The 11,822-nt window shown below is 59.8% G+C and overlaps 1 protein-coding gene across 1 annotated transcript in view; it reads right to left on the bottom strand.

Annotated features, from left to right (window-relative positions):
• DCHS1 (dachsous cadherin-related 1) overlaps positions 1–11,822 on the bottom strand; it is a 44,357-nt gene that overhangs the window by 210 nt on the left and 32,325 nt on the right. The window contains exons 14-21 of the mRNA XM_086879458.1: positions 10,674–11,537; positions 10,091–10,204; positions 8,019–8,230; positions 7,724–7,878; positions 6,448–6,578; positions 5,711–5,997; positions 4,998–5,136; positions 1–4,775 (exon numbers count right to left, since the gene is read on the bottom strand). The exon at positions 1–4,775 is cut by the window's left edge and continues 210 nt beyond it. Coding sequence (XP_086735584.1) covers positions 2,161–4,775; positions 4,998–5,136; positions 5,711–5,997; positions 6,448–6,578; positions 7,724–7,878; positions 8,019–8,230; positions 10,091–10,204; positions 10,674–11,537 — 4,517 coding nt within the window. The 3' untranslated portion in view covers positions 1–2,160. The remainder of the gene's footprint in view (positions 4,776–4,997; positions 5,137–5,710; positions 5,998–6,447; positions 6,579–7,723; positions 7,879–8,018; positions 8,231–10,090; positions 10,205–10,673; positions 11,538–11,822) is intronic.

Raw genomic sequence — 11,822 nt, 5'->3', positions numbered from 1 at the left:
GGGTGCATGTGTCTGACCCTTCCTGTGGTGTGCAGTGTGGCCCATCTGCGTGCCCATCCCAGATGTGCAGTGGAGCTGGCCTGTGTGGGCAGCCCGGGCGGCACAGGGCCAGGGGGCATGTGGCAACCCAGCATGGGACTGGGGGGCACTGGGTAGCCCTAGCGTGCTCCCACAGAGCTGGGGGACACAGGGCACCCCCAGAGTGGCCCCTCGGGGCCTGGGGAGAAAAAGGTGTCCCCACAGTGCTTGTAAGCAGGACAGAGAGGGGATGGAGGTGCCCACCCCAAGAGCCTCTGTGGGTTGTCCCTGTGTCAAGGCAGAACTGTCTCCCCCTCCCAGGGCACCTCAGGCCCCTGTGGGTGCCTGGCAGAGTGGGCATGGCCCTGTGCCCCCTTGATGCCTCTGTCACTGCTGCAGATCCCTGTCCCCTGTCAGTGCCCTGTGCCCAGACCAGCACCTGGGACCCACTGGCATGTGCCAGGACCCCTTGGCACAAGGGGGTGAGGGGCTGACAGATGGAGCTGCAGCCACAGATGGTTCTTCATGGGAAACGGGGGGAATGGGCAGAAGTGATGCATTTATCTGCTGTGACAACACCTTTGGGGCTGGGGCTGGGGAAAGTGTGATGGGAAGGAGCTTTCCCCCAGCTCTGCTCAGGCATGGGGTGTCCTCCTGACCTCCAAACACACTCATGACCAGACTGGGCATTCAGGGCTGCTGTGGGGCACCCCATGCTGTTCCAGCCCTTGCTCTGCACCCATGACCACGAGGGAATCACAGCCTCTGGGAGCACCAGGACTACAGTAGCAGAACCCGAGGCCACACTCCCAGGATCTGCGATGCATGGCTGCTCCCTGTGAGCAGCCACGGGCTCAGGAAGAGCTCAGGTGGGGGCTAAGTGTGGTGCGAGTGTGCCTGTGTGACTGGCTGTGCACAGTGCTGGAGGAGATGGGGACCGGCCCCATTGCAGAGGCTCCATCCGGGCTAACAACATGCATAATGGGGGTGCAGAGCAGCCCCACACAGGGGGCTGGGGCCAGGGGCACGGGATTCTGGCACCTTGACCATCTTCTGGAGGTGGTCCAGAAGGTTCTGGGGAGCAGTCATGTGCCAGGGCCCCAGGGACAGCCAGACGCCCAGTGTCCCCATTGTGGTAGCAAGAGAAAATGCTGGGCAATGTGGCTTTCTGGGGTACCACCTCCCACCTGTGCCCTTGCAGCTGCAGGCTGCCTGCTGGGCCTGAGGTGGGTGTGGGTCACAGCAGCCATCACCACTCTTGCTGAGGCTGGGCTGTCCCTGCCAGCTGTCACACAGCTCTGCCAACCCCACTGTGCCGCCCGTGCCTGGGCACTGTCCCTGCCTGGGACCCCTGCCCAGAGAGGTATCTGGTCCCAGGAACAAGGTTCCCATGCTGAGCATGGCAGGCACTTTCCTCCCAGGACCACAGGAACCATCCTGAAGCTCTGGGCAGGAGATTCCCTGGATATGTCACCTGCAGCAGTGGGTAGTGAAAGGGCTGGAAAGACCTCAAAGGCTCTCCTGTCCCCCCCCAGGCACGGACAGGCCGCAAGATGTGGGCATTGCTGCCTCCTGCTGCAGCCAGCTCGGTGAGTGTCCCCTCCCAGGGGACAGGTTCATTCCCCACATCTGTGCCCTGGGGCATCGCACCCTGCCCTGGGACATCACCCCCAGCCATGGGGCATTGTCCCCCTGCCCTAGGAGCTCCTGGGGTCTCTAGGGAAGGCTCAGGGCCCTCCTGCACCCCGGCTGCTGCATGGGACCTGGAGCTGGGTAGGGCAGGGTCTGGGCCTGCAGCCCCTGGCCCAACACCCCTCAGCTCCCAGCCACTCCCAGAGCACCAAGTACCGTGAAGCACCATCCTGCCCAGTGCCAATCTGAGCAACCGCAACAGCACAGGGACCATCACCCCAGGGTGCCAGCACTGGGGTCAGCAGTCCATAGGGCACCAGCCAGCACAGGGTCTGACAGACTGTGGGGAGGGACAGGAGCCACAGACCCCAAGGGCACCCACAGTCCCTGGGGGCCCAGGCCAGGCACAGTGCTGGGAGCAGGAGAAGCATCCATTTTAGCAGCCCTGGGCTGGGCCCTGCTCCGGCCCCATGGCTGTGGGCTGGGGCAGAGGAGTCCAGGGGCCCAGCTCTAAATCCTGAGCTCGGCCTCCTCAGGGGGCTCCAGTGAGTGCTCAGCACTGATGGTGGAGGTGGATGGCCCCTGTGAGATGCCGAAAGGCGAGACCACAGGGGAGCGGGCGGCCAGCGGGGACAGTGATGGGGAGAAGCTGGGTGACATGGCGGAGGACGAAATGGAACCCTCGTGGCTGATGGGCGAGCGGCGCAGGGAGGAGGGGTGCGGGAAGGTCCTGCCTGGTGGTGGCTTGGGGGGCACAGACTTGGCACCTGGATGGGCCACTGAGGTGATGAGGGGCGGGGGGTCAATGCGGGGCTTGGGCTCTGCCTTGGGCTTGGCTGGGAAGGGCTTGCGCAGGGAGCTCTCATCCTTGAGGCGGGCAATCTCCGTGAAGACACTGGCCAGTGGCTGGAACTGGGGACACCAGTTCAGCAGGTAATCCCAGTTGTAGCTGCCGCGGAGCTCCTCATCGCTGGCCACAATGGCGGTGAGCGAGCCCTCCACAGAGGGCTTGCCGTCCTCTGGGAAGGCGTAGTCCTGGGGCTGAGAGGAGACACTCAGGCCGCAGCGGACGCCCAGGAAGGCGCTGCCCCCCCCGTCCTCACGGTACAGCTGCAGGGATGGCCCCGGCAGCAGCAGCCCAGAGCCCTTCTTGCTCTTGAACCACTGGGCGCTCTCCAATGCAGCTGGCTCACAGGAGATGTCAGAGAGCTGGTCAGCATCCTGCTGGATGCCAGAGTCAGGGCCACGGGCAGCGATGTGCTCCTGCATGGAGGCTGTGATGCTGGCCACGCGTGGGTACTCATTGATCATCCGTATCTCATCATCCTCAGCAGCTTCAGCAGAGCCACGGCCGCTGGAATGCGAGGGGTCCAGTGAGCCGCCCCGAGTGTAGGGCCCTGCCGGCTCGGTCCCATACCCTGGCAGTGCCTGGTGGTAGATGTGCTCAGCCCCGGGCAGCGCTGGCTCCTCACGGCCCAGCTTCTGCAAGGACCCACTCTGTGCACGGGCCAGTGCCCCCTCCCCCTCTGCCTTCTTGTGACCCTGACGCTGCCGGGAACGTACCAGTGCCAGCACGATGGCCACGGCAGCCAGCACCACCACGACGCCCAGCGAGGCGGCCACAGCCACCAGCAGTAGGTTGAGGTCAGGTGCCAGGCCAAAGGAGGTGTGCGTGACGTCAATGGTGACCTGTGCAGAGGCCACACGGGAAGCAGGCAGGGGGCTGCGTGCCTGCACCTCCAGGCTCATCTCCCGTGGCTCCCTCTTGGCACGCCCAGCCCCAGCTTGGGGCTGGCTGTCCACACGCAGGTAGATGGAGCCTGTGGTCTGGTTAATGGCAAAGTATGGTGAGGGCTTTGCCAGGGTGTACAATACGACACCGTCTGCCCCCTCATCCTCGTCCGTGGCCAGCACCCGCCCAATGGTCTGCCCTTTGCGTGCACCCTCAGGCACCTCGAAGTTGAAGGAGGGGCTTAGGAAGATGGGATCATACTCATCTTCCCCTGTCACCAGCACCCGCACAGTCACAGTGGCCGAGGCATTGCCAGCATCAGTGGCCTGAACCAGGAGCTGGAAGGCTTTGGCTCGCTCATAGTCAAAGGTGAGGCGGGAGCGCAGCTCCCCAGAGCTCCCATTGACAGCAAAGGCGTCCCGGCCGTCCCCCGTGGTGGGGTCCCCCACTGCCTGCTCCAGCACCACGTACCGCAGCTCCCCAAAGGCGCCGGTGTCGGCATCGACAGCACGCAGCGTGGTGACCAGCGTGCCGGGGGGCAAGTTCTCCCGGATGCTGGCACTCAGCACCTCCACTGGGAAGTACGGCTTATTGTCGTTGATGTCCTTCACCTCAATGGCCACAGGGACCAGGGCAAAGTGCCCACCTGGTGTGTCCGTGGCCCGCACCACCAGCGTGTGCAGTGCCTGGGCCTCCCGATCCAGTGGCTGCACCAGGCTCAGAGCCCCTGTGCTCTCATGAAGCTGGAACAGCCCCTGCTGGTCACCTGAGCTGATGGTGTAGTGAACGTGGCCCCGTGGCCCTGAGTCGGCATCGTGGGCTGCCACGCGCAGCAGCTCAGTGCCAGGCAGCGTGGCCTCGCTCACCGCTGCACGATACTCGGCCCGGGTGAACACGGGCGGGTTGTCATTAACGTCCTGCACACTGATGAGCACGGGCACGGTGGCACTGCGCTGTGGCAGGCCCCGGTCTGAGGCTGCCACGGTCAAGTTGTACACCGGGATGGCCTCAAAGTCCAGGGACTCCACAAGCACCAGGGCTCCCTGCGTGCGGAGCTGTCCCCTGGCCCAGGCCACCCGGCTCTCCACCTGGAAGGCGTTGCCGCTGTTCCCACTGACGATGGTGTAGTCAAAGCCAGCATTCTCCCGGGAGAGGTCAGCGTCACCCGCCTCCAGTGTTAGCACAGTGGTGCCAGGGCGCAGGTCCTCGGGAACACTGGCATTGTAGCATGGCTCCTGGAAGCGGGGGCTGTGATCGTTAACATCCAGAACCTGGAGTTGCACTGTGGCCCAGGATGAGAGGCTGGGCGAGCCATGGTCACGGGCCTCCACCACCAGATCCAGGGTGGGCTGGCTGGCATTGAACTCCACCTGCCGGGTGGTGAAGATGGTCCCTGTGGAGCACAAAGCCAGGGTCAGCATGGGAACCAGTGGGAGCTGGGAAGGGTATCAGCTGGAGGAGCATTCAGTGGTCACCCCGCTGTGTCTGCCTCACCAGCCACACCAGAAAGTGACCTTGTGAGGGTTTGAGTAGTGCCAGCACGGGGGAACTCCCCTCCACAGGCACCCTTAGACTGACCCGTGAGAGAGGCACACACAGCACCAAGCCCACGCACCATTGCTGGGGTCGATGGCAACATCGGGGCTGGGCACAGCCAGGTGGAAGGTGATGTCCCCATTGCTCCCTGAGTCGGGGTCAGTTGCACTCACAGTGAGGATGACACTGCCAGCAGGTGTGTGCTCTGGCAGCAGCACCTGGAAGAGGAAACCCCAGTCAACATCTGGTTCCCCCCTGCCCAGAGCCCTCAGCATTGCTGGGAGGTGGGGTCTGGGGCTGGTCAGGCAGCCAGAGCCAAGGTCGTCCAATCTCTCATTGGCCAGGGAAACCACAGGCAAGGGGCCTGTGCTCCTAGACCCTTCAAGTATTCCTGGGGCTCACCAGCCCCTTGCCTGGGCTCCAGCGCTGCTGCACGCACTGCCCAAGCCAGCCTTCAACAGGGACCTGCTCAGGTCTTGCCACAAACATTTGTCTGGGCTGTGGCCCATTTCCCAACCCCTCTGGCCTCCCCACTGTGCTCATCCATTTCTGCTAGACCCTCTGCATCCAGCTGTGCCCCTTGCAGGGGCTGGTCCCAGGGTCACCTCCCTGGTTTCAACTCCTATGCCAGTGACAGCTTGAGGGATGCCAGGATGTAGATGTGGGTAGGAAAGCGGGACCAGAAGGGGCTCAGACCCATCCTCTGCTTTGTAAGGGCAGGTGGGCCAGATGGGAGCTGCACAGGGTTTGTGTGGGATGGCTCCTGCTGGCTGGCACACGTGGTGCATGTACCTGATAGAAAACCTGGGTAAAGGTGGGCACATTGTCGTTCACATCCTCCACAAGGACGGTGAGGTTGGCCTCAGTCTCATGGCGTGTGTCAGAGGCACGCAGGGTGAGGGTGTAGCGGCTGCGCTGTTCGTGGTCCAGTGGCCCTGTCAGGGCAATGTGGCCACCATAGCGCAGCACCCCGAAGGTGTCTGCCGCGTCTCCCTCCAGCAGCAGCGTGTAGGAGAGCGAAGGGCCCGAGTCCACATCGTTCCCAGTCAGCTGGGCTATCTGGGTGCCCAGCAGTGTGTCTGTGGGGAGCAGACATGTGAGTGAGCAGACCCATCCCTGCCCAGCATACCTGGCTCACCTGGTGGGAAACCAGTTCAACCCAGAGAAAGAAGGGAACATGCCATGGGAGAGGGAGATGCTGGGGGGAAGACAAAGGCCTTGGGGGCTTGGCAAGGCAGGTGGAGGCTGGCATGGGCACAGGGTATACTGGCTGAGGACTGTGGGCAGGCAAGGCAGGTGTCTGCAGCCAGTCTCAGATATGGGGCAGGGGCCAGGGCTGAGCTGGTAATTCAGGTTGCTCTGTCAGGACAGCAGCAACATAAGGGGTCATGCTGGAGAGCTTGGGTGGCTTCAGCAGGTCAGCGTGATCCAGTCCCTGACAGTGACTGGCCTGGCCTCCCTGGGGGCTCCTCCCCACCCCACAATGCCCATTGTATCCCAGCTCTGGCACTCAGCGCTACAGCACTCACTCTCAGGGACACGGATCTCCCAGGGGACCGGGATGGTAGGGCTATTGTCATTGATGTCCATCACCACCACAGTCAGCGTGGCCGAGCCCATGAGCGGTGGTGTTCCTCGGTCCATCGCTGTCACCACCAAGCTGTGGGCAGGCATGAGGGTCAGATGTGTGCCTACACATGAGGGAGCACCTCACCTGTGCACAGTTCCTGGGACACACACTGCACACCTGCATTGGACCTGGGACATGAACTGCAGGTGTGCACAGGGCTGGAACGTGTGCATGTGCTGGGGAAACTACACAGCAGCTCAGAGTCTGGGGTGATGGATCTGTGTGGCGCATTCTCTGGAGATATTTAAGAAAAGACTGTATGTGGCACTCAGTGCTCTAGCCTAGTAGACAAGATGGTGATCAGTCACAGAGTGGACTCAATAATCTCAGATGCCTTTTCCAACCTCAGTGATTCATGATTTGGAGAGCACGTGTGGGGCAGTGGGTGTGGTACACAGTACATGGTAGGGCAGGGCAGCAGGTTTTTGCACACCTAAGGCATGTGTTGAAGTCTGGAAGGTGTGTGGGTGTGGGCAGAGCACCTTGCGGGGTGCTGGGAGGTATCTGGGGCTCTGGCTGCTGGGGAACACGTGGAACCTCTCTGGAATGGCAAGCATGTGTGGATGGAAGGATTACCCAGACTCCCTGCACTGGGGAAGAGGGCAGAGGAACCCACAGATGTGGGGGCACATGTGGAGGGGGAGAACACGAACTGGAGGACCTCACCTGAGCAAAGTGTGTGGGAAAGGGCAGGTGGAGTGCTCACCAGCATTTCACATACATGTGGCTAGAGCAGATGGACACATCCAGAGTGTGCACACATGGTGAGGGGCCCAGAGGGCCTGTCTGGATGTAAGGGGACATCTGGGGGAGCTCAGGCTAGTGCAGGGGTCTGGAGCCATGTGGCAGGACACAGGCAAGGATCCTTTGCTTGGAGGTGGAAGAAATTGAGCAGATGCAGTGTGGATTAAGGAGGCAGGAAGGGGAATGGATGAACCTAGGGCTCTCTCACAATCTCCTCAGCTCTGTAGAGACCCGGCTGAGCTGTGCATAGGCTCTTCTTGGCCATCTGGCTCCTGTGTCCTTCACTCCCACTGACCCTCAGCTGTGCTGCTTGATAGAGCCATTTCACAGCCAGGCTGGGACAGCTCTGGGGGCACCAAGAACGTGCCCCGGAGAACAGTGCTCCACAACTCTGTCCCTGTCCTGGCATCCCCTAGCCAGGCTGCACTCACCGGGTCTGGGACCAGATCTCTCTGTCCAGGATGGCAGCAGTGGTAATGGTGCCAGTCTGAGGGTCAATGTGGTACAAGCCTGGCATTGGCAGGGACTGGTTGATAGCATAAGTCACTTGCCCATTCATTCCCTGGTCCAGGTCATCTGCCAGCACCTGCAAAGCCACATGAGATTCAGCTGTGGAGCCCCTGAGGCAGGACTTGTATGCTGGTGCCACCCCAGGTGCATGCAGCCCCCACCCCATAACTCCAGCCAGGCCAGGGCTCAGGTGTCCCTGTTTTTGCCCCACCATACCTGTATGACAGGCGAGTCATAGCTCTGTGACTCCCAGATGAACGCCACGTAGTTCTGCAGCTGGAAGCGGGGCAGGTTGTCATTCACATCCTGGAGGTTGAGGTTTATGGCCATAAAGCCAAAGGAAGCCGCAGTCTCTGCTTGGATCACCAGGCGCAGCCGGGGGCTGGCCTCAAAGTCCAGGCTACTGGAGTCCTGCACTGAGATGGCACCTGGGAAGGAGAACGGCGGGAAGGGGGAGTGATGTACCACTCCCCCATCATCCATCCATCCATCCATCCTCCATCCATCCATCCTCCATCCATCCATCCTCCATCCATCATCCATCATCCATCCATCCATCATCCATCCATCCATCATCCATCCATCATCCATCCTCCATCCATCCATCCTCCATCCATCCATCCTCCATCCATCCATCCATCATCCATCCATCCATCCATCCATCCATCATCCATCCATCATCCATCCATCCATCCATCCTCCATCCATCATCCATCATCCATCATCCATCCATCCATCATCCATCCATCCATCATCCATCATCCATCCATCCATCATCCATCCATCCATCCATCCATCCATCATCCATCCATCCATCATCCATCATCCATCCATCCATCCATCCATCCATCCATCATCCATCCATCATCCATCCATCCATCCATCATCCATCCATCATCCATCATCCATCCATCCATCCATCCATCATCCATCCATCCATCATCCATCCATCATCCATCATCCATCATCCATCCATCCATCCATCCATCATCCATCCATCCATCCATCCATCCATCCATCATCCATCCATCCATCATCCATCATCCACCCATCCATCCATCATCTATCCATCCATCCATCCATCCATCCATCCATCATCCATCCATCATCCATCATCCATCCATCCATCCATCATCCATCCATCCATCCATCATCCATCCATCATCCATCATCCACCCATCCATCCATCATCCATCCATCCATCCATCCATCATCCATCCATCATCCATCATCCATCCATCCATCCATCCATCCATCCATCCATCATCCATCCATCATCCATCATCCATCCATCCATCCATCATCCATCCATCCATCCATCCATCATCCATCCATCATCCATCATCCACCCATCCATCCATCATCCATCCATCCATCCATCCATCCATCCATCCATCCATCCATCATCCATCCATCCATCATCCATCCATCATCCATCCATCCATCCATCCATCCATCATCCATCCATCCATCCATCCATCATCCATCCATCCATCCATCCTTTCTCAGGTGGACAGGACAGACACACTGAGCTCTTCCAAGCCTCCCCCACACTGCCAGCTTCTCATCATTCTCAAGAGCTGCCCTGAGTGACAGCATCCACACCTTGCTGGGGACAGGAAGTTCCTGCTGACATTACATCATGTGACAGTCCTCCCATCTGGAGACTCCCCCAAAGGTGTGGAGCAGAAGGAGCTGCTCCTACCATGACATAAGCTCATCCAGCTCCAAGCCAGAGACACCTCACTGCAGCTTTGAGTCCAGTCAGAGCCTTACAAAGTGCTCTGAAGACAGACACCCACTGCCACCAACCTGAGCCATGGGCAGTTAGGCTGCTGGAGCAACAAGGTGTTGCTGGAGCAACAAGGTCCCACCTGAGAAGGAGGAGGGCACCCAGCAGAATGTAATAAACTAATTGACAACATTCCTGTGGGTACACAGGGACACCTTCCATTATCCCAAGTTGCTCCTACCTGGCCTTGGACACTTCAGGGATTCAGGGGCAGCCACAGCTTCTCTGAGCAACCTGTGCCAGAGCCTCACCACCCTCCCAGGGAAGAATGTCTTCCCAAAATCCTATCTAAGGAAAAGGTCTAATTATGGGGGACCACAATTGCACTGGGGGTAGTGCTAACAGCGACTGGTCAGTGGCAGGGCAGTGTCCACATTCCAGTGCTAACACCTCTTAACTAACTGGTACAGAGTGTGGACGGTGTTCTTGTGCCCTGGGGGCCCTGATCACCTGAACAGGCATGAGCAGAGCTTCCCAAGTGTTCCTGGAGCTGTACCTGAGCTGGGCTGGATCAGGAAGGTGTTCCTCTCGTTGCCACTGATGATGCTGTAGGTGATGTGCCCCGAGGAGCCCCCCATGTGCATGGCCTGGACACTCGCCACCGCAGTGCCTGGGAGAGTGAAAGGGAATGAAGGGACAGTGGAGCCTTGGAGCACATGACAAAGGGTCAGGGTGATGCAGGGCAGCATGTGCTGTACCACAGGAGCACTGCTCTGCCTGAGGACACTGCTGACAGGGGACTGAAGATCTAAGGTTAATGTTGGACTGAGTGTCTGGTGTTATGGTGCCTATCCATGGCTCCTCATTGGTCTTACTGTGACTCTGGAGACCTTCCAGGAGCACTTGGACACCTGTGGCTGCCTACAGTGATCTGAACACACTGAGGCCAGCCTACAGGGACACCACCCTGACCAGCCTGGGCACCACTCAGACCCTGCAGTTCCTTGGGCCTGCTCAAAGGCAGGACTTACCCAGATGCCACAGTGCTCTCTGGTCTGAGCTCCCCACAGCGCTGCTCCCACCTCCCCTCGTGCCCTACCCCATTCCATCACAGCACTTTCTGGTCACCCAGCGGGTACCTGGGGCAGCATTTTCGGCCAGGGCCACATCACTGGTGCTGCGGGGAAAGCGCAGGCCGCGGTAGGGCTCCTCCTGCACATGGATCACCACTACCCCTGTGGAAGAGAGCGCTGGCTGCCCCAGGTCCATGGCCAGCACAAAGAGTGTCCGCTGGCGCTGGCTGAGTGAGCCAAGGGGCTGCAGCAGCTGGATGTCCCCCGTGTAGGAGTTGATTGCGAAGGCGGAGCTGGGGGTGGCAAAGCGGTACAGGATGGAGGCATTGGCACCCGCGTCCCTGTCCTCGGCCCTCATGGTGGCCACCACCTGCTTGAGCGGTGTGTGGCGGGACAGGTTGACGGTGAGTGGGCTGTGCAGGAAGGCCGGAACATGGTCATTGACATCTCGCACCACGACAGTGACACGCACAGCTGTGCTCTTGGGCTCCCACGGTGCCGAGTCCACCGCCTTGGCCAGGAAGCTGTAGGTGGGCTGGCGCTCCCGGTCCAGTGCCTGGGCACTCCGGATGCACCCACTCTGTGGCTCCACCTGGAACATGCCCAGCGACTCATTGCCCAGGTAATATGAGACCTGCCCATTGGTGCCCTCATCTGGGTCTTCAGCCACCAGCTGCAGCACCAGGGCACCGACTGGCAAGTCCTCTGGCACCTCCACTGTGTAGCTGGCCTGAGCAAAACTGGGTGCATTGTCATTGAGGTCCAACACCTGCACAGTCACCGACATGGTGGCACTGCGTGGTGGGGAGCCGTGGTCCTGCACCACTACAATGAGGCTGTAAGAAGCAATTTGTTCACGGTCAAGGGCATGTGCAGTGGAGAGGACACCGGAGACGGGGTCTAGGCTGAAATCCTGCCCAGGGTCTCCACCTAAAAGAGAAGAGGGGGAGTAACAACGCAGCATGCCTGTAACTGGAATAAGAAAGGCCCTGGAAAGCATGGAGACCCCACCATGAGGCCTGGCAGGGTGGATAGAGTGAGTCCCACTGGGAGCAAACCTCCTTGGGCCAGCTTCATATGGAGGACTGATTCTAACCACTCACAGGCCATGGGGAGTCACCAGACAGCCTGTGATAGGATACAGCAAAAATCTGACTTGGCAACCTGTGAATTAACAGGTCAGAGCAGCCAGGAGAGGTGTGGAACTGCTCTAAG

The sequence above is a fragment of the Cyanistes caeruleus genome, chromosome 3, assembly GCF_971803275.1.
Source record: "Cyanistes caeruleus chromosome 3, bCyaCae1.hap1.1, whole genome shotgun sequence".
Taxonomy (NCBI): domain Eukaryota; kingdom Metazoa; phylum Chordata; class Aves; order Passeriformes; family Paridae; genus Cyanistes; species Cyanistes caeruleus.
The sequence above is the reverse complement of the archived record's forward strand: the minus strand, read 5'-3'. Positions and strand labels throughout refer to the sequence as shown.